General features: G+C 44.6%; 1 protein-coding gene across 2 annotated transcripts in view; it reads right to left on the bottom strand.

Annotated features, from left to right (window-relative positions):
* Positions 1-23,460, bottom strand: part of LOC146199722 (uncharacterized) — a 34,658-nt gene continuing 11,198 nt past the window's right edge. For both annotated transcript variants that reach the window (XM_084595219.1, XM_084595220.1), the window contains 2 exons: positions 6,256-6,307; positions 1-1,919 (listed from right to left, as the gene is read on the bottom strand). In XM_084595219.1, the coding sequence (XP_084451345.1) occupies positions 1,416-1,919; positions 6,256-6,307 (556 nt within the window). In that variant the 3' untranslated portion in view covers positions 1-1,415. The remainder of the gene's footprint in view (positions 1,920-6,255; positions 6,308-23,460) is intronic.

Below are 23,460 nucleotides of genomic sequence, written 5' to 3'. Positions count from 1 at the left end.
CGTTATTCAAAGCATTTTAATTTTTTTTTTTTGAGAAGCTGCAGCAGCTGGGTAAAACTACTAATAAATATGTAAAAGAGCATCACAAGTGGATACCGTGAATGTCGGTCATGATATACACCCAATCAATCAAGCAGTGCCAACAAAGTCAACTGTGTTTTTTTTGCCTCATCACTAACAAAAATATGCACTTTATTGACCCGGACATAGAAATTGCTAAATACAGCAGTAGAAATGCCATATAAGTTATTCACCTTTTGCATCCTATGTACAGGCATTACAAGAGCAACCATGTCAAAGACACCAGTAGAAAAAAAATAAAAAAATATAGGCTTTCAGCAAGTAAAAAAAAAAAAATGTTAATGCTGAAATGAGCCTGCACATTAAGGCCAAATACAGTAAAACTCAATAAAAGTGTGCTCCCATCGTTAGTGCCTTTCACAAAAGTGAAATTGCGAACTTGACTAAAGCTCGGAGAGAGAGCTCAACAAGGATTTCCGTCTGCCAAACTTGGTGGGGAAAGGAATGGACACACAACCCATGCTGAGTACACTGTGCAGTTGGGTCAGACGATTCTAAACTGACAGCAAGATAGGAACTGCTTATTATTGGGAATTTTCTTTTTCATCGCGCTTCCTTATATTACCGAGAAACTAGAAACAGGCCCAACATGTATAATATGCCTTTTCGGAAAAGGGTGCCAGACTGTTTTCTCTCACATGTTACTTAGAAACTTAAGCCCGTTCAATTGCAATGCATGAAACTGGCTGCTGTGAGCATTCCAACACACACCGACACTTATTTGTCTCTTATCGGTTCAGCACATGCACACACACAATTACCACACACTTGAGACGCATACAGCATGTGACCAGACTTTGCTTTTTCTTTACACAACAAGAGAGGGACAAAGTAAAAAAAACAAAACAAAAATAAACTGATGACTCGAGTGCCAGTGCCAGAATGAGCGAAAAGTATCAAATGTCAAGAAAAATAAGAAACACTGGTGATAACTGTACTTTTCCTTGACACATGAACGCGTCACACTGAGCTGAAAAAAAAAAAAAAAGTGAAATGTGGCAAGACAAGAAAAAAAATCTGTAGGCATGGAGGTGGGGAGAAGCCCATGCGGGCAGTGAGGAGGAGGAACGCCACAGACTTTTTTTTTTTTCATCATCACAGCACCTCGTACGAGATAGAGAGAGAAAGAGAAGGCAACACGGTCCGGCTACTACCAGGTTGGTCGTCACTATTCCACCCACCAGTAGCTTGTGGAAAACCACGCTGTCTATGTACACCTAAGACACTTCACATAAGACGCACCCTTGTCCTTCTTCCTTGTCTTGCATCCCTTTTCGCCCCCGTCAAGTGGCGCTTGCCCGGTTAAACTGTCCTATGTACAACTAACACGGAAGCTACGTGGGAGGCTGTTGCAAGGGCTGCTGTTGCTGTTGCTGCTGCTGTGGTTGGTGTGGCTGCAGCGGCAGTGGTTGTGAAGGCTGCTGCTGCTGCTGCTGCTGTGGGTGTTGCAACTGTTGCTGTGGCGGCTGAACGGCCGCAGCCAGTTGAGCAGGAGAAGGAATCTGAGGCTGCACTGCTGACTGCTGCATGGCTATGGGCTGCATCGCGGCAATAGGCGCCTGTGGCTGAGCTGGGACCACCACCGGCTGGGCTGCTGCTGCCACTGCCGCCACTGCCGCCGCTGCTGCTAGTGTCTGCTGTGGCTGAGGCTGCGGAGGCGCTGGCACCTGCTGTGCAGGCTGCGCCAATAGGCTTAGGGTCTCGGGCGACGCACTGGCGCGCAAGATCCCGTTTTCGTACTCCAGCTGCGCTATCCGGTCTAGGAGCTCCGTTATCTTCTCCTTGAGCACATCCACCTCCTCACGCACAGCAAACATGAGGTGGCTCTTGACTAAGTCCTGTTGTTGGAGGAGGAGGAAACAGCATTTATGCATTATGCAATCAAATTATATTCACATGCAAGCATGCACATTTTCCTTCTGACGAAGTGCTCTCTACACCTCCAGCCTGTAAGAGCAATCTTATGACAGCACAAAATATTGCCCCAAAAGTGAACATATGTCGTCAAAAGGTGCAAAGCAGCTACTCTGTACAATGAATGAGTGCAGTGTGACCATCTCCTAAATAAACTCAACAGAGTAGCTCTCCCAACAGGCAAGCTTGATAACATCAGTGATGTGACTGACCCAAGTCGCTTCGAAACAGCTTTTGAAGCAGTGAAATTTGCATTTTGGCACAGAAAAAAGAGAAGATATATGCAAGATTATCTGGTTTATATCTCATTTTTAGTTGACGAATGTTTAACCAGTGCAATTTACATAAGATGAAAAATGAAGCCCCACCATACAGCATCTCTTTTGCTGTTCCAGTAACTATGTTTGAAGGAAGAAATCAACATGTAAAAAAGGAAAAGAAAAAAAACCATCACTACACAGTCTTAGCACACTGCGAACAGCTACCGCAATCTGCTTCTGCAGGAACCCAGCTGCGCCTGCATAGCGATAGATGCACATTCTTCAGGACTACGTGCCGCATGCCTCATGGAAGTTCTCGTTGGCAGAACACAGATAGCGCTATGCTATAGCTGCATTTAAAATGTTATCCTAAGTGTAGATTTGCATAAGTGTGTCTCAACTGGAGTGAAGCCCCGCTGGGGTGGTGCAGTGGTAAAACGCCCGACTACTGTGCCCGAGTACTTGGGTTCGAACCCGACCTCGGCGGCTGCGTTTCGATGGAGGCGAAACGAACAGGTGTCCGTGTGCTGTGCGATGTCAGCGCATGTTAAAGATCCCCAGGAAGTCGAAATTACTCCCTAGCCCTCCACTACGGCTCCTCTTTCTCTCTTTCCACTTTCACTCCCACCTTCCCTTACTGCACGGTTGAGGTGTCCACAGAAAACAAATGAGACAGTTATCACGCCTTTCCCTTCCTATAAATCAACCGTATTTTTTTTTTTTCTTTAGCTGAAGTGAATGCGGCGGTAGCACATTCCACTGCCACACCCAGTCCACTAATGTTATCGAAAAGTTTCGACTTTAGTACATAGGAGATATGACTTTTCCAAAGCTATTCACCACTTCATCAGAGCAAATATTCAGAGATCTGGAATGAGAACAGTTAGGAATAAGGACTAATGCAGACTACCTGAGTAACCTGTGAGTTATGACATTGCCTTACTAAAGGTATCTTTGATTTAACCGTATGAGCTGCACCAGTTCAGGGGGAGCAGTACCGTCGTTTTTGTTTTTCCAGTGCTGTGTGTGTCCTCTGCAATTTCTTCCACGTTTTGTTGAATGAGTTCCCGGCTGTCATTCACTCCAGAGAGAGGTGGTTTGGAAAGTGCAGTATGGAGCAGGTGCTGCCTGGTGCCGAGCAGACAACGCTGCATATTGTTCTACAGGACATTAAAAAAAGATGTCCGTCTACTTCAGAACCCAGATGGTCCACCGCCAGCAAACGCAAATGGTTATGCACATTAAGTGGTGATGCTGCATGCTGAAAATTAACACTTGGCTGGTGGTCAAAAAGGGTATGTTTGTGACCACATGTAGCGGTGGTAATGATAGATAAATATGGCCTCATCAATTGTCCTGGGTCCTATCTGATTTTTGTTCTTTCGTAAACAACTTGTGTGGTGTCGGCCTTTACCTTTGGGTAGCTGCTGTTCGCGGCCTGTTAATAATAATAATTGGTTCACAGGAAGGGAAAGGCGCAGTATCAGTCACACTTGTTTCTGTGGACACCTGAACCCCACCTTAAGGCAAAGGGAGGAAGGTGGGACTGAAAGTGGAAAGAGAGAAAGAAGACCTGTAGTGGAGGGCTACGGAGTAATTTTGACCACCTGGGGATCTTTAACATGAGGGTGAAGGGTGGCTGTTCCTGGCACTACTACGCCGCAGCAGGGGCTAGCCTGCCACCGAATTTTTATCTGTTGTAGGCCTTCATTGCACCCCCCACCGCTTAGGTGGTGGACATGGGCTGCTGCGGCGCCCTTCTTTTTCTCTCCTTGCGAGTACGCTTTTGCAAGCTAGTTGGTGCCTAAGTATTCTGTTTTTCTTTTTTTTTCTTTTTTTTTTGCGCAAAAAAAAAAAATTTCTCTCTCCCTTCTTTTTCTTTCTTCTCTACTTTCTCTCTCCTGTCCGCACGAGGCAGCGGAGGTGCTCAGCTACAGAGACAGTAGCAAGCCCGTGCATTTTCTTTTCCTTTTTCCTACAGCCACAACAGCGTGTTCTGACATCGCACAGCACACAGACACCTCTTCGTTTCGCCTACATCTACGAACAAGTTGATCCCGACCATTTCCACACTGCTGAGACAGCATATGACTACTGCTGAAATCGTGAAGAGAGTGGCTGACCCTAATCGCAGAAGAATGCACAATTAAACAAATGCGACATCAAACTTGTCATCTATGAAGTACTGTACATCGCTGTTTGTGAGCTGATCTTGTCAGGAGGTACTTGTTGACGCCATTGCAGTGCATTTGGATACGAGGCCTGTAGGTCCTGAATATAGCACTGACCAAGACAGACGTCTCCGTAGGCAGTCCGCGTTGAAATCATACTCATGCTACCTGCTTACAATGTTCTAGCTTGTACCTAAGCACACGGGTAACTGCAATGCACACATTGTCGAGCTTGTAATCGTAGTAGACGCCAGGGTCGCCGCAGTTATCTTTTTTTTTTTTTTTTGGAGTGCAGCTGGTCTACGGCAGCTTCAGAAAGGACCACAGCAGTCATGCTACGGCAAGCGATACATTGCAACACACTATTTGTATGCTGCTGGCAGCTAGGCTGGCTAGGCATGCACTGGTGTACATGATTTGGCAGCTGCCGTCATGAAGCAGAATCCCAGTTCTTCCTGCACTAGCTGTGCTCGTGCTGCATGCTCACAGCACCACTGCAGTATTTTTCAGAACCAGTGCAAGCCAAGTCAAAGAGACCTTACTAACTCAAGGGAAAAACTGCAAAGAATGATTAATGACCTACAGACAGGCAAAGCAGAATGGCAGGTCTAAAATTAATATTCACAAAACAATGTTTCAACAGCCTTGGAAGGGAACAGAAGTTTCCCGCGACAGCTAGTGAGGCGCTGGAAGTAGTAAGGAAAAAGTCTACTTAGGACAAGTAGCGACCACACATCCCAACCATGAAAGTGAGATAATTAGAAAAATAAGACTGGGATGGAACACATTTGGCAAGATCATGAATGGCAGTTTACCAGTATCTCTCAAAAGGAAAGTATATAACAGTGGTATCCCACTGGAGCTCCCCTATGGTGCAGAATGTGGAGGCTAAGGAAAAGGCATCAATTTACACTGAGGACAACGCAGATAACTATGGAACAGAAAATGACAGGTGTAACCAAGAGAGGAAGCATATATCAGGGAGAAAATGCAAGTTGCTGACATTCTACTCGAAATCGAGAAGAAATGAGCACAGGCAGGGCAGGTAAGGCAAAGGTAAGATAACCGATGGTCACTAAGGAAAACGCTGGACTCCAAGGGAAGGCAAGTGTAGCGGGGGCAGCAGAAAGTTATGAGGGTGGAGGAGATTACGCAGTTTGTGGGGATTCTGTGGATGCAGCTGGTAGGGTACCGGGTTAAATGGTAGATGCCTTTGCCCTGCAGTAAGCGCATCAAGCTTATGATAAAAGTCTTGCCAAGGTTGAAGTGATATACCAGTTCTGAACAAGTTTGCTTGTTTGCTTTCGTTTATAGGTTTTAACATCCTAGTCGATCCAAGCTATGAGGGACGCCGCAGTGGAGGGCTCTGGAAATTTCAACCACCTGGGGTTCCTTACATGCACTGACATCGCACAGCATATGGGTGCCTTGCTTTTCACCTCCATCGAAAAGTGGCTGCTGCAGCCGCGATTCGATACTGTGTCTTTGTGCACAGCAGCCTAGCGCTGTAACCACTGCACCATCGTGGCTGTAGTTATGGCGCAGCATCCGCCATAGGACTGTGGCAGCGTCATGATTGAGCCTGTGTCTATGGGTTCAGCAGTCGGGCACTCTGAACAGCAAGGGGCAGTTCTGAATGAATGTATAAAATGTATACACTACTACTAATATCCCTAACATCAGTTCTCCTGCACACACCAATGCAATGTGGTGAAAACAACTGTCTGGCATACACGAAAACAAACATGAGTACAGAAATGACATGTTTCATTTTTATATGCACAATGAATGATGTCACTCACGACATCCTCTCATTAAGTGCTACTTACCATGGCCTGTTCTATTTTGTTGTCAATTGCCACTGTGCTCCCAGCTGATGTGCTGCAAAAAAAAAAAAAATGATAATAAGCACGGGATTCAGATATTTTTAAAGACTCAAAGAGAGAACAAGCTCACAACAGCATGCAAATCAAGTTGTTGCTATCAAAATATACAACCACACAGATCAGTTTAGGCACCTCAAGTTTATAGCCTCCATATTTAAAGCTGCCTCTTTGCAGGTGATAGCCATCTTGATTACAATGACGTAAGTTGCGCCCCGTGTCGCGAGACCATATAACATATCTAACCCAAGGTTCACGGAATGTGGCATTGGAGGAGTACCAGTTACATATTTCAGTCACATTCCCAGACATGAACACAGCTTGAATGATTTTGCATTTGTGGCAAATGCCGGTCTACAGGTTGATGACTCGTTAAAGCCGTTTTTAGCAGCTGCATGGGCGTCACTGGTAAAGTCATAGACAAGTATAATTCGCCGATGAGTAGTTTCGGAGCTCCAGACATGCTGTCACACGATGCCACAGCGAACACCGACGCTCGTCAGCGTGCATAAGGAGGAATACCGTAAGGGCGCGACTCGAGCCATTGTGGATGACGAGAGGAGGTTCCGAAAGAGACCGCTACACGGGCGGAGATAGGAAAAGCAGCGATTCGTAGTTGCCCAGCCGCGGGCCGAGCGCAACACCGCAAGTCGCGCGAGAGGGCAGGAGCGGAGAATGAGAGAGGGGGGACGACGCGCGCGATAAGGTAAGGAACCTCTTCGGGCACGGACAGCGCTTACCCAATGAACTGGCGGACGATGCTGTACACCGGATCGGCGGCGAGATATCCCGCAGCGAACGGGGCCGCCGCTGAGACCACCCCGCCGCGACTCATTCGAGGTTCGAGCGCCGTGGTCAGAAATCAAGTTGCCCCGCAGCGTGTACAGGGCAGCGCGCGTGCCTCTTTACCTCCCCGATCGGAAAGCTATCAAAAGCCTCGACTGTCGCTGTGTCAACCAGAACGCCCCCGCAGATCCAGGAATAAACGCAGAGACGTAGGCATCGCCAGAAGAGCACCGGCAGGGATCATCGCTGCTGCAGCGAGCGGGCCTTGATGCACTGCCACCGGCGTTCCAGTTCGATCCGGTTCCCGGCTGGGGCGGAGAGAGAGCCGTCGAGGAGGAGAGGCGAAGACGACCAGCTGCGGCTCCCTGCGCGCCGCCGTAGCGGCAACCAGCGAGAGTAGAGGTAGGGAGGAGGATGGCAAGATCGAGGCCACAGCAGCAGCCCCCGGCAACCGTAAACAAACCGTGCGCTTCACGTGAGTGACGGCACAGAGGCGTGCAAAGCAGCAGCGTTCGGTTTCGTCACTCTCCGAGGAGAACGCCGCCAGCGAAAAAAAGATTGGCGCAAAGGAGGCGCAGTCACCCGTGGATAAGGCGTCGCGTTTTCGAGAAAACGCGGCTACAGCACGACAGGAGCCCACAATTGACGCAACGCGCGTTGCCACAAATGGGACTCCAACGGATAGACTTCGCGTGGGTACATCGGATACAAGCGGCGTTCGTTTCCTGCCGCCGCTTGAGCCGACAGACACGCGCTCGCTTGAAACGACAATGTTTGGGACAAAGGCCCGGCCTCGTTCGGTTCTCGTGGATTCACTGCAGAAGCGAAAACCGATACCGCGTTCTCGTGTCACCTCAAGCGATCCATCTCCACTGAAACCGTGCCAAAACGAAACGAGCGATTCGAACGACCAGGCGGCAAAGAAAAGCCAACTCGGGCATGGCAAATACTGGCATGACATGCCGCTCACACTTACGCTAAATGTATGCACGATACACCTCAATGCAATCAGTAATTTGTACTCTTGGGGACACCCAGCCCGTGGCAGTGCTAGCGATAACAAGAGATTCTGCCTAGGAACACCAGCGCATGGAAGTTAGGTGTGCACCTTTTAAAATGGGTAGTGACAGTCGCATGCTCAGCCTTTTTCTATTTATTTAAGCTTATTTATTTATACTCTCTATATTAAAAAAAAAATACCTTTATTTCTGATTTAGTATCCTTACGTCCCTGTCCTGCAACTCAACCACCAATCCTCCTCCAAATGTTTCTTGCTAACGCCTCATACAGATTCATTCACCACCTGTGGCAGTGAGAGCGGCCTGCTTCGAGTAGTGTGAGAGAGTCAATGCTCTTAACTGGGCTAGTTGGTGAACGAATTCAGGCATGGTGCTAGCGCACACGGAGGACACACGCAGCAGGTAGGCGGACAGGACAAACGCTAGACTTACAACTGAAGTTTATTCCGGAAAAGACATTTATATTTTCTTATTTTTTTCTTCCTTTTTTCCTCTTTTTTTTTCTTCCTTACCCTCCTCCTTAACATGCTCCGATGGTGCCGCCTTCAGTTGCTGTCGCGTCAGAAGTGATAAAAGCGACATAAAAACGCCACGTTTACAGAATGCACTGAGAAGACTAAATTCGATAAATCTGAAATGCAAATGGAACGAAGAGCATGAGGAATACGGTACGAAAAAACCTTACAGAACCAAAATATAAACACAAAATAAAATCGTTGTGGCGAAAGAAATATTCAAAAGGTGACGTGAAAGCTAAAACGGATATGAGTAAAGGCAAGCCGAGGTGACGTTTGATGAAAGAGACAAAACAACTATAAAAAGATAAAAAGTACGCCGCGATAACCCAGCAACAATTAGATGAGACAGACAAAGCAACCATGAATTGATAAAAACTACACCGCGACAACCCCAGGAACAAAATGAGCAGGAGCTCCAACACAAGTAAAGAAGAACCACAAAAAACCCTTGGCGCAACCCCAGGCACACAAGTCTTAGGGCAGAGGAAAGAGTGATGGGAGAAAACAATTTGCCCACCAGATAGTAACATGGGCTACGACGAATCATCAGCTACTCGTGATGGAAAAACCTTCATAATTTTTGATAGCCACCATACCTTTCTAGATATTCCCATTCTTTATTACTAAGCGCGACAGAGGGCTTACTCACGCATTCATCTCCTGCCTGTTTTATATAGAGGGCCTCGAGGATTTCCCTGCTCTCCCTAGTAAATATCTTCCCCATGGCTGCGGTCTCCTCCCATTTTGGAGTACAGTCTGGTTGGTGAAGGCATTTTTTGCAATGTTCGGCCAAGTGGCCATCCATCGCAACGCCTGAAACCTTTAGCTGGTGCTCCTGCAATCTTTCGTTAAGGCAACGGCCTGTTTGTCCGAGGTAGCGTTTGCCGCAGGGCAGGGGAATGTTGTAAACCACACCCTTCTGACATTTCGCGGCTTTGCTCTGGTGTTTCTCACTGCAGGCATTGTTCTTCATGCCGTTGTTGACGATCCTGCAAAGCCTGCTCAACTTCATCGGTGCTGTTAAAACAACCGAGATGTCGTTCTTTTCCCAGACTTTTTTGAGGCGGTGTGACACGCCGTGCAGGTACAGAATGGCTACCCGCCGGCTGTTAGGCTTGTTCTTGCCAGGTTCTTTGGGGCGAACACCCTTATAGACCTCTTTTATGAGGCCCTCGGCTACGGACGCTACGACTTCCATCGAATAGCCCGATTTCCTCATCCGTGCTACCTGCTCACTGAGACTGTCAAGAATCACGTGAGGACAAGACTTGCAGATAGCACCACGCATGATGTTCAGCACGATGCTTCTTTTCACCAACTTAGAATGGGGCGAATTATAGGGTAAAATTTCTTTTTTAGATGGGGGCTGTCCTAACAAATCAATTTCCGCCTTTTCTATTCACATAGAGGAGTATTTTACTCCCTTTCTCAGGATCAGTTGTTGTGGGCTGTGCGGGAAATAATAGAGGAGTCGTACCCATTAAAATTTCAGAATGTCTCGGGGGTTTCAGTTGACAACTGTGTGGCTCTGTTAAAGTGTTACCTCAAGTCTACTTATGTACACTTTATTGATGATAGGTACGTGCAGAATGATGAAGTGTGCAGAGGTTCTTGTATAGCTCCTCTTCTTAGTGAAATTTTTCTAGCTCAGTGTGACAAACGCATTGCAACGTATTTGGAAAATAAAAAAATGCTGAACTTCATTAAGGTATTTCGGTACATTGATGATTTCCTTGTGTTGTACAGCTCTACTCAAGTTGAAGTTGAAATGGAAGCAGTGGAGTGTGTTATTAATCTGTTTCACAAAGGCGCGGATGGGCTGAGATTCACGCATGAGCTTCCTACCAATAACTGCCTGCAGTTCCTGGATATGTGTCTAATTCTTGGTGAGTCTCACCTGTGCTGGAAGTATCAGCCCCGGTCTAAAAAAAGAAATTATACCCTATAATTCGGCCCATTCTAAGTTGGTGAAAAGAAGCATCGTGCTGAACATCATGCGTGGTGCTATCTGCAAGTCTTGTCCTCACGTGATTCTTGACAGTCTCAGTGAGCAGGTGGCATGGATGAGGAAATCGGGCTATCCGATGGAAGTCGTAGTGTCCGTAGCCGAGGGCCTCATAAGAGAGGTCTATAAGGGTGCTCGCCCCAAAGAATCTGGCAAGAGCAAGCCTAACAGCCGGCGGGTAGCCATTCTGTACCTGCACGGCGTGTCACACCGCCTCAAAAAAGTCTGGGAAAAGAATGACATCTCGGTTGTTTTAACAGCACCGATGAAGTTGAGCAGGCTTTGCAGGATCGTCAACGACGGTATGAAGAACAATGCCTGCAATAAGAAACACCAGAGAAAAGCCGCGAAATGTCAGAAGGGTGTGGTTTACAACATTCCCCTGCCCTGTGGCAAACGCTACCTCGGATAAACAGGCCGTTGCCTTAACGAAAGATTGCAGGAGCACCAGATAAAGGTTTCAGGAGTTGCGATGGATGGCCACTTGGCCAAACATTGCAAAAAGTGCCTTCACCAACCAGACTGTACTCCAAAATGGGAGGAGACCGCAGCCATGGGGAAGATGAATACCAGGGAGAGCAGGGAAATCCTTGAGGCCCTCTATATAAAACAGGCAGGAGATGAATGCGTGAGTAAGCCCTCTGTCGCGCTTAGTAATAAAGAATGGGAATATCTAGAAAGGTATGGTGGCTATCAAAAATTATGAAGGTTTTTCCATCACCAGTAGCTGATGATTCGTCGTAGCCCGTGTTACTATCTGGTGGGCAAATTGTTTTCTCCCATCACTCTTTCCTCTGCCCTAAGACTTGTGCCTGGGGTTGCGCCAAGGGTCTTTTGTGGTTCTTCTTTACTTGTGTTGGAGCTCCTGCTCATTTTGTTGCTGGGGTTGTCGCGGTGTAGTTTTTATCAATTCATGATTGTTTTGTCTGTCTCATCTAATTGTTGCTGGGTTATCGCGGTGTACTCTATCTTTTTATGGTTGTTTTGTCTCTTTCATCTAACGTCACCTCGGCTTGCCTTTACACATGTCCGTTTTAGCTTTCACGTCACCTTCTGAATATTTCTTTCGCCACAACGGTTTTATTTTGTGTTTATATTTTGGTTCTGTAAGGTTTTTTCGTACCGTATTCCTCATGCTCTTCGTCCCATTTGCATTTCAGATTTATCAAATTTAATCTTCTCAGTGCATTCTGTAAACGTGGCGTTTTTATGTCGCTTTTATCACTTCTGACGCGACTGCAACTGGAGGCGGCACCATCGGAGCATGTTAAGGAGGAGGGTAAGGAAGGAAAAAAAGGGGGAAAAAGAAAAAAGAATAAATGTGTCTTTTCCGTAATAAACTTCAGTTGTAAGTCTAGCGTTTGTCCTGTCCGCCTACCTGCTGTGAGTGTCCTCCATGTGCGCTAGCACCATGCCTGAAGTGTGAGAGAGGTAGACTTTCAGCGCACAGATCAGCAGCATGGCAAGCAACGAGAAACTGCTTGAAGAACCGTGAAGAAGCTACACTCCCATCCCTTTTAACTCCCTAATTACCCAAACAGCGGCCGAGAGTCATCCCTTCATTCAAATAAAGGCATCATTCAAGTTTCCTTTGTTATAACTAAACCACGCGGCCTCGGGGAGAGTGACTGTGCCCGCATGAACATTTGTATGGATGCCGCCACATTCTAGTAAAAGATGTTCAATTGTTTCTGCACAAATTCACATGGAACAGGGCCCGTATTCCGAGTCTGCATTGTTATCGTAAGTGTCGCTATCTCCCCGACCTCGAGTCACCTGATTGGTGGAAACGCGGAAACATGATGTTGCCACCTCTTCCGGTTCCGCAGTGGCAACACCCAGTTCTGGCATTTCGATCAATCGGATGACTTGAGGTCACGTGAGATAGCGGCACTTCAATAACGCTGCAAACTCGGAATACGGGCCCAGATTTCACCTTCTTGGTTAAACTTTTTTGTAGCTTCATATTCTAAGATTTCCTTTTAAATTAGCTGCTTCCAATTTCGAGTCGGCTTCTTTTCCATTAAATTGTTCCAGTTTTTACCCTGTGTTTGTTAACCTGTAATTTACTGTTTATATTTTTCATCCTGCTTTCTTACAAACTTACTAGTTAGTTTGCTGTTCCTTTTCTGTCACAGTGAGTCAACACACTTTCGGTATAAGTATTTAAATACCTTAGCTGCTCACCTATATAGTCAATTTCCTGAAAAGTTTTTCAAGTAATATTTTGCTCCGAGCTGCTCGTGTTTCTATAGATGCCGAGCCCGTGTCTCCTTGTACTGCCACATATAGATTTGCTGCGAATGCCAAGGGCTGACCTTCCCACAGCTCTCTGATTAATTCCTAACCCTAACTGAACTTCACTTTAAGCACATTTGCAAAAGTTGGGTCCTGGCACCATTATTGCTTTCAAAATACCTCCCAGTACTATATACCGGTTGCACCCTCATAATACTCTGTGCTTCGCTACAGCGGCATTGCTTCGCCCTGGTAGTAAGTTCGTGCTTTTCCATGTATACCAAAGCACCTGATCAGTAGAATTGTTAAATACCATCAGATCTGGCTTAACTGAACTGAAAGTGAAGCCTATGGCATCTCCTTTGTCTCCGTTGGCATTAACTAAAGCCCCTATTGAGCAGCTTTAGTATTAACCAGTGCCTGCAAGCCTGCCTGGCTGATTACCAGTTAAGAGTATAATGTGACTGCGCACATTAAACCTAGGAGCCTCTGCTCTGCGTCCGTTACACCTGGTTTGTACGAGATTAAAACCTATAGTATTGGTGTTCTTTTTACAGCCTCCTTTCCATACTGTTCATATAAATCATGAACAGCAAGAGTGATAGCATATAACCTTGCCTTAATTCTTTGTGCACATCGACCGTTGTTATATTTCTCAACTTCTCCCATAAAACTTCAACTTTATGATCTCAGTATATCTCGTTTAGTAATTCAGTTACCTCTTGAATGTCATACCTTAATCTTGAGTATATTTCATACAACTTTCCTGTTTGCGCTGTCTTACACACAGGTTATGTCCAGGAAGGATAGACAGCAATGTGTTTTCCGCCCTGGCTATTTCTATCCATTGGGTTAGCATGAAAATACTATCATCCAGGTGCCTCCCGCTTCAGAACCCTTTACTTTCTACCCATACCTGCATTTTAAAATTAAATCTTTAAACAGCATCGCGACACCATCTCCCAACTGTGTCTGGGGTCGAGGCAACAGACAGGGGACACTATACTCCATCCCAGTAGTACCTTGCGGCAATAACAAAGCTGCAATAAGTGCAGAGGTGACATTCAGACCCTGTGGAATGTAGTGCTAGTATAAACTGGTTATATGAGCTTACAGAATAACACGTTTTAATATGCGCATTTGCAACACATCATTTCAAATTCAGCTTCGACGTATGGCCATGTTACATGCACTTTCTCGAGTTTAGCGTTTACTACTCTTGCATGCAATAAAATCATGTAGCCACATTGCAGAAGCTTCGAAACAGGATATCTCGCATCAGAGTGAACTTGTCATTGTTGTATTTTGCAGTGCATTCATTTGTCATAAACGGCACACTGGTCTTCCATTCTATTTGACCCCACCTTACAGCAACATCCATTAGTGCAAAATTCCTTTTGTTTTATTTCGAGTAATTATTCTGCTTCCCCTAGGCCTAAAGAAACAAGTCAGTTGACAGGTTCACAGAAAGAAATGATTGCTGTCCGAAAATCCAGATGGCGCCACTAGGCTAAAGTCGCCACAGCCTGGTTTGCATACGCTGTACGTGTGAATGTGACAAACAACTTAACGTCATGTAAAATGCTATTCCAAACCTTGTCAAAGTTCTTTAGGCACATAGTACATAGACAGCATTTATACTCTTTTGCGACCATATCTGCATACACCGCAACAAGGCGACACAACACAGAGGAACCTGCTTAACGCACTCTGGTGATTGGCTAAAAAGGTCTCCTAGCTTCCACAGTACTGAAAGTTAGCTAATGGGGTATATCTTGAGGCATACCAATATCAGTTGGCTAATTTTTATTTGTCAAAGTTTTCTTTGAGGAATTACGATATCGCAGAGAAGCGAATGCCATTTTTGATGTCATACCTCAACCACAAAATGAAAAACAAAAATACCTGCAGGGAAGCTATTGTGTCAGAGTGTTCATGAAAAGGACTGCTATATGTCAAACCGAGCTGACCAACACGTTTGTTGATGAAGAAGGACCCCTAACTGGCTGTCTTGCTCCCAAATGCTTTTGCTAGATGTCCCTGTGATGCAGTTTTGCTGAGCTCTGCTGACAACTGGGGGTTGTACACCACTTTTGCTCCTGAAAGCACAATACTAAAGCAGTGTTCAGTACTATATAAAAGTGGCATATCGTACACAAGATCGTTTACCTGACCCCCCCCCCCCCCTCCCTATGTAGTACCCTCCTATGGAGGGGGGTAACTTGAATAAATAAATAAATATGCTTTGACAAGTCATAAAGGATCGCAACATGAACAAAAGCTTTCACAATACCACACATAATTCACTACGGTTTTAGGGTTGAAAGGAGCAGAGAATACAAGAACTATCATAAAACGCAAGTATTCCAGAGAGCCATCAAAAACATAACGGAAGCTACATAAGCTATTCAATGTGGTAACCTGAACCGTACCGAACAAAAGACTGCACAAAAGTTAGTGAACAGCCCGATGATTGATGACCATACAGCACACCATGCAGCTTTATATATGTGCAGAATTAACATTTTCTTGTACACTTTATGCTTTTACTGAACACTGCTTTGCCGAGCAAGACTACAGTTTGAAGAAAGTTGGCCTAGTCTGTGCGTAGTCAGAAGTAGACAGAGCAAAGAGGTGGGATGCAATGATAAAATGAGCAATTCATTCAGGTGTCATGGAAAAGCTATCTTAGACATGACAAATTCACTAATGCACACAATATCACACATTAATTGAAAAGTTTGGCAGTTATGAAAAACCATTACCAAGAAAAATAGAGAAATAATCATTCAGTCAGTTCATAATTTCAGCAAAAAACTACATTTATTCCTTTTATCATTAAATAAATTTAAGTTAAACATAAAGAAAGAATAGCATTATTGTTTGCACCAAAGGCTACCTTTAAACACAGTGTGCCCAACTTGTTATATTGTTATAAAATGCATTCATAACTGTTGTTTTCACATTCTGTTATTAGCTGCAGTTAAATCTGCCGTAAAGTACCAATTCCTGATTGGGAATAAAGTTAATTTTCATTCTAACGCCCTTTCCAGCCACAGCAGCTGGCTAACTGAGCTTCACTTTTTACTCTGAACCGAGGGAATTGTCAGCACTGATCACCACCTCACCTTCTGCAGAAACTGTTTCCTGGAAAGCTGGACTTTATAATCCAATTTATGCATCATAAAATAATTAGAACGCAATCAGCAAGTTACCTTGCAGTCATTCACACAGAAAAAGGGAACACCCTCTTGAGGTATTAACACAGACTGTAGTTGCAGTAACAGCGCTGTCAAGTAACCATTATTTCTACAGCAGTCAGAACATTAGACTTCGAAAAGTGATATCATTTAGTAGGCACAAGCTCTTCTGCTATTCCGGAAATTCATCATTGTGAAGATGAAGTCCTCAAGCAAAGAAGTCGATAAGCTGAATGAGGTCAATGATATGAAAGTTGCCAGTGAAAAAAGAAAAAAAAAAAAAGTCAAAGACCAACCGAACGACAGCCTCCAGAACAACTCTCAAGAAATTAGCACTCATGCAAGGTTTCTTATTTGGGGGTTAATGTCCCACAGTGACTCGGTCTATGAAGGACACCATAGGGCAAGGCTCCGGGCAATTTTGACTGCCTGAGTTCTTTAATGTGCACTGACAAAGCACGGGCGCCTTGCATTTCACTTCTACTGAAATGTGGCCACCGTGACATGGATCGAACCTGGGTCTCCCGGTTCAGAAGTTGATCGTCCTAAACACTGAGTCACGGCAGTGGGGCCATATGCAAGGTGCAAGGAAGTTGAACCTGTGCAGCAATGCACGCAGGTAACTTCTTTTTTTATACGTGTGAAAACAGAGGCTGATATCTCAAAAGTCTCGTCTGTTTATGCCGCCCAAGCACATGGCTTTGTATATTGAAAGGACGCTACTGCAACTCGCAACGACCTTCAGTATCACAGCTAGACGCCAACTGGAGCCATCAATTCAAGACGAATCCAGTCAAAACCAAAACGCACTAATGCCAGCCAGGGGCAGTATCAAGGCTGGGAGGAAGGCTTTTTGCCCAGTTCCAGCAGAACAACGCAAACTCCACACATAGTGCCATGGGGAACATTGCCTTCCTCTCTGTGGACAGCAGGGCTCATATTTTAAATACTCTCGCTTGCTCTGCTGAAGTGACATTCGGAAAGCCTAAAAAATATTGCCTGCTGTCCAAATGGGAGAAATGCCCACATAAATGCACAGAAGTCATTTTTAATTGCTCTATTAGTGGGTTTCATTTAAACTATCCTCCAGAAGCGTCAGATATATGCTGGACCTCCCATTTTCTGGCCCTGCATTGTTAAAATGCTTGCTGCATAAAAAAAGAAAAAAAAAGAAAAAATGGACTGTGCTGCTCTTCAAATTCGCATTTAGAAAAACTATAAAATTAGGAAACTAAAATTTAATATTCATGACGTTAATTTTCAAAAGGTTGAAGCTAACAAGAAACGTTGCTGAATCAGCTTATGGAATTTATTTACACAAAACAGAGTCCTCAAACAATGACTTAGTTTTGTTGCTCTTTGGTTTGGGATGATACTGTGAACGAAGTAACCCGAGGTATTTCACATTTATATTTCTACCCCTAACTGGACATACCCCTGCGAAATGCTTTCACAAGAACCTTCAGAAGGATTTTAAGGATTTATCCAGTCATTTTTTTTTTTTTTCAAAGGTATGTGGAGACAGTGTTTTGTAGTGTTTCTTGAAAAAACTTTACAAAGTAAAGGTTTCCTTAAATAACCAGTATCATCATTATAAAAAATTATCAAAATACCCCTTTGTCATCCTATAACACAGCATCTTCTCTGCAATAATACTTCAGACTACGTTACTAGAGAGGTATTTGCTTGCGTATCGCTTATGGCATTCTTATTGTGGATGTTATGATGCTATTGGTTATTTTTCGACTTTATAAGATTCATAATTTCACTGCCAGACAACCCCCTCCCCCAACCAGATGAATGGATTTGCATGTTTTACACACCACCCAGGACCGAGATACAGTACCAGTCCTTAGTGCAAGGATCAACATTGCCATAACAGATGCCAGCGCTTTAACTCTGACTCCATCAGAGGGCGGTCTCTAGTGATTCTAGCAAAGGTGGAAAGAGAAATAAAGAGGAAGAGGAGGAGAGAGAGAAAAATGGTTGGCGGTCTGCTTTGCACATCATTTTCAGAGGGGAGAAATCATTATGGTGGTTCTTGCTCAATTTATGACCCAGACCTAAAAAAAAATTGAATCCGACGATTTGCCAGTGTGCTCAACGGCATCCGACATAAACTTACACTGAAACGAAGCATTGGCAGTTCTTATGTACCTAATAATTGGCAGTTCTAATGTACCTAATATCATATATGAAACCTCTGCCTTAAAGCACCTGACATCGAGAACAAAAGTAGCATTTCTGAACAGTCCGGACAGGCTGGTGCAAGAGACTTTGTAAAAGCAAGTTAATGCAAATAAATGTGCTTTAAATACACTTTATAGATGTGCAAGCATTAGTTGCACCTTGAACATAAAGTCAACCAAATGGGGAAAAGTAATAAAAAAATACCTTTTTACTTCGACGAAACGAAATCACTAAAAACATAAGAACGGGGTTGATCTCTAACAGGTGCCAAGCACAGCTTCCCAATTGTTTACAATACCCGGTTGTAGCCTTTGTGTAGTGCATCAGACATTTTATTTTTCTCCTTCTCGAGTTTTAGAAAACATATTAACGATTCTTGCTAAAACTCACTTCGAAATTTTTGAATTGAGGGAACACAGATGTTCTGACGACTACTAACGAGAATGCCTGCTTCATATATCTCCCTATACATTCGAGCATAGTGGGGGGGGGGGGGGTCTCACACACTTTTCAAGTACTGGTAGGGAGTCTCGTACTGACCCCTGACCTCCCCCCCTCGATTTTAAGCCCTGACAGATGCCATCACATAACGGAAGTTCCTCACATACTAAATGCCACAACAGAACAGTGGGAGGTAACTGTTTAGCGAGCATCTGAAGGAGTATCAGACTGTTTGGCCAGGCCCGCCCAGTACTAGAAGCTCTACCCATGAAGCCTGCCGCGACCTCTATTGAACTAATAAAGTTTTTCATTCACTCATTCATTCATTCATTTCACATACTCCTTGTGTTCAAAAGACTAGGTGTCCTTCTTATTTAGCTCCTCCCACCAATAAATTAGAGCGATCCTTTGCTAATTCGAAAAAGAGCTGTAGGACCAGCTATAGTGTACCAAGTGAAGAGGGCAACAAAGATGATGTTCTGTGGATAAGAGGGACTAAAGAGCAAGGATGATAAGGAAGACTAAAACGGAAACTGCAATGAAGCTGTTTTTGCAACTTCGTTCCTGTGCAGTTTCATGTGTGTCACCACTTGAAAAGACTGCTAAAGAATGAACTAGGGGAGCTGTCCCGGAAGTAGCAGGTCCTAACACCCAAAAAGCAGCTCATAAAGTGAAAGTCTTCCAAAGGATACTCAGATGACTGGAATTTGCCTAAAATAATGAGCATGGGTGCATGGTTGTTGCATGACGAAGACAGGCGATTGGAGACAATCTCTTGTAGTAAAACCAGGGTGCAGCAAGAGTACAATCTTTGGCGCAAGTCTGAAGAGAGATACAAGGCGAAGCAAAGCGAGCAGTGCAGCTAAGCCCCCCGAGATTGAGACACGCATCCAGGCAACTAAGAGCATGGCTATGTTGACGCCATAGCCAGCTTATGATGACCACTTAGAAAAACAAACCATTTACAGCTTCACCTAGTCAAACGAACTGATCGTATGCTGCTCTTCCATACCCTTTAAATCAATGTTTGATGAGCAAATGGCATTCCGTTTGACCACAGAGTACCAAGGTACACCTTTCAAGGTGGTGTGTTGAGAATAAATTCAAACAACTACCATTCATGCATTTTAGGGCGCAACTACATTGCTGGAGGTCTAAAGAAATACCCCCTATTTTTTTTTTTCAGGACGTTCCTATTCTGCCAGGAGTCATTTCAATTTGCTCAGCAAAAGCCTTTTAAATGCAGTTCTAGATGTTCACAAAAACAACCCTAATTACACGGTATATCACATTAGACGTGAATTAATATTCTGTTAAGAAGTCGAAACTATGGTTTTCCTAAAAGCTAAGGCTAGTTTCAGTACTTCCATCCCAAACAGCACTTGATATAATAATAATCATAATAATAATTGGTTCACAGGAAAGGAAAAGCGCAATGTCTGTCACACTTGTTCTGTGCACACCTGAACCGTGCCGCAAGGGAGGAAGGTGGGAGTGAAAGTGGAAAGTGAGAAACAGGAGCCGTAGTGGAGGGCTTTAGTGATCTTGACCACCTGGGCATGGGGTGCGGCCAACACCCCCTAGACGTTTCAAGGCCGGAGCGCTCCTACTGACCACGTGATGTGCGTCGTCTGAAGGCGGCTGCGGGAGGCCGAAGTCGTTGACATGTTTGTCAGCTTTTGCAGGAGGGGAGGCAAGCGAATAGGGAAGCGGGGAACCAGGAAAGCTGTGTTCGCAGGATATTCACCTGCTCCCAAGCTACATGTCAATTCTTATTTCGAAAAATATGTTTGCTAAATGCAAGAACTGTCTGAAACCACGTTATGTTTGCTCAGTGGAAATTTGTAGTTACTAACAAAACTTGTTTCCACGCATCCTGGTCATCATTTTGTTACGAGAATTAGAGTTCTGCGGCTGTGTCTACCAAACTTTTTTTTGCAGGTATTTTCAGTCTTTCTTTTCGCAGCAGCGCGCTGTTGGCCTAAGTGCTTCCGTTGTGCTTCACCTGTTGCAATATTTTGTGCGCCTGCTGTGATTTTGAGCTCTGGTACGACGCGTCGGCGCAGAGATAGAATAATTGTGACGACGCTATGCCAAACAAACGTTGTGTACCCCGCTGCCGCGGAAACTACACGGCAGAGAGCGAAGCCCATGTGTTCAGATTCCAGCAAGACGACAAACTGCGAAATAAATAGATTCGTGCAATACCACAACAGGACTTCGACCCTACGCAGAACTATAGGGTAAGCAATCTTTTTTGAGAGATATTTTGTTCAGTGATGAAATAAGCGTCGTGGTTAACTCTTTTCTTGAATGGATAATTATAATCAACTAATTTATTGACGTGTAGTGCAGGCTTCCTTTTTGCTCAAAAAATGTCATCGGTGCGATCTTGTCTATATATAGCATGGTGCCTTCGTTCCGCGTCAGCTTCATTTGAAAAATGGCGGTTAGCTTGTAATGCCGCTTCGTCAAGAGCTAAATTCTGTAATAACAATGACTGTAACAGGTTTGACGACTGTATCCACTAAGTAACGCCCCTATATCCTTCTCGCGTGCATCTACTGAGGCGTGTATTTTGATGTGCTGCAATGAACAATAATTGTATATTCATATATTGTTACAAATCGTTTTTGTATGCCACAGGGAAATGGTTAAGAAAAGCACTATTCTGGGAGAAGTTCCGCTCGGTAAATTTGTATTTATGATGCATTAGAGAGAAAAATTACGCATGAAGACTGATATTTTTTCTTAGGTATGCGAGGCCAATTTCCGCTCAGAGGACATCCTGAAGGAAACTTCATACCTGGAGGATGCCTCGGAGAAAACAGTCACGGCGCCTTTGCCATATCCACACCTTCGCCAAGGCGCAGTGCCATCAAAATTTCCGGCCTGTATAACATATCTGTCAACTGAGAATGCCACAAAGGAGAGCCTAGAGGTCAAGAGGATCCGTTTAAACACTTCAGCTATGCAGAAAGCTCTTGCAGAATCTGTAGAGATATTTCATCAAGAGGAAGACGCCGATAAAATTTTGCAAATTCAGGACACAGCCGCTCACTTATGGCTAAAGAACTCTCCATTTTGGCACACTATTGAGGGCAATGAGCGGATCATTCTCCTCCACATCACTGAAGATGAGGCCCCATGGATTAAGTATTCGGTGACCATAAAAGCGGACTTGACCGTCACATTCCACTTCATAAGTGCTTGACAACGAAGCTTAGAGCAAATAGCAAGAGGGAGCTAGAAGGATTTCTTGACAGCGTTCAAACATGGGCAGCAAACTGGACTCAACCTCTGAAAGATCGGAAGAGGAAACCTTTACAGCTATCTTTTTCCTTCTCGTTAAGCTGTGCGACACAGAAAGAGTTTGCGCCGTCCGATCCCATTCATGAGCAGTTGAAGTTGCTACTAGTGAACAAATTAGGAGGCGTTATTCAGTTGAATTTGTGGTGTTCTGTTGCCTTTTATTCTCAATTTCGCCCCATGCCTACAAGTACATGCGTAGCTACGGAAATGTCATCTTGACACACCCCATGACGATTAGGTTTATATGCTCATCATATGGCATGAACCCGCAGCTGGCCACAAGGATTTCTCACTTGCATTACTACAAACACACTGCCAACCTGATGGTGGATGAAATCCAAATTAAACCTTTCTATGATTATAAGGGCGGAGATATAACTGACATTGCTCACAAATCAGCGTAGGCTGCTAACAGTGCCCTGGTTTTTATGGTGCAGAGCTGAACATATAAGTTCAAAAACATGGCTCACATAGTGCCCATACGTGGTGCCGGTGGTGACTTGCACTGGTTACTGAAGCGCATCATATGTGGACTTGAGAAGATCGGTTACAAGATAATATGCGTCGTAACCGACAACAACAAAGTTAACGGGAAGGCAATAAAAAATTTCAAGACCTCAGCACCTTGTCTAGGCAGCGAACGCTCCACTTTTCTTTACCCGCATCTATGCTCAGCTGAGAGGCCATTGTTCTTTATTATAGACAGTGTGCACTTACTGAAATGCATCCGGAACAACTGGCTTCGGCAACACAATTACCACCACTGCTTCTCATTCCCAGAATTCGGTAAGGGGTGCTGCAAAGGCGGTGCATGCTCTCCGCATCTTTCGACATCTTAACAACATTGAGCTCAGCCAGCTCCTTCGGCGTGCGTATACATTGTCCAGGAAAGGCCTTTTTCCATCTGATATCGAGAAACAAAATGCAAAACTTGCTTTGCAAGTATTTAATGACACCCTACCCCCAGATCTCAAGCCATTTCAGAGAAGCATACTTTGAGTCATGTTGAAGGCACCGCCAATTTCATAGAATTATGAAGTGGTGGAGAATTGTCAATGTGGAAACTCTGTCTTACCAAGATACTTTATTGGGCGAGTTGGTACTTATTCATTATGATTATAAACAGCGCGAACACGAAGACAAAGGACAAGATACAAGAAAGCCACAGTACAAAGCCACAGTCTTCATGTTCGCGCTCTTTATAATCATAATGGAAACTCTGTGCAAAGGCACTAGACTAAGAGATCCGTTTTAAGGGCTAATGTTTTCTATGGACGACCTAAAGATCATTTTTCTTTCCAACCTGCTCAACTGGTTGGATTAATGGAAAGAAAATACAGATTATATCATCGGTAAGCTAACCAAAGAAACTCACGTTTGCACGCAGAAACCCGTGCACGCTGGGCGTATTATCCCGTGCACGCTGGGCGTATGCACGGGAT

The sequence above is a fragment of the Amblyomma maculatum genome, chromosome 2, assembly GCF_055883805.1.
Source record: "Amblyomma maculatum isolate TAMU_Amacu chromosome 2, ASM5588380v1, whole genome shotgun sequence".
Taxonomy (NCBI): domain Eukaryota; kingdom Metazoa; phylum Arthropoda; class Arachnida; order Ixodida; family Ixodidae; genus Amblyomma; species Amblyomma maculatum.
The sequence above is the reverse complement of the archived record's forward strand: the minus strand, read 5'-3'. Positions and strand labels throughout refer to the sequence as shown.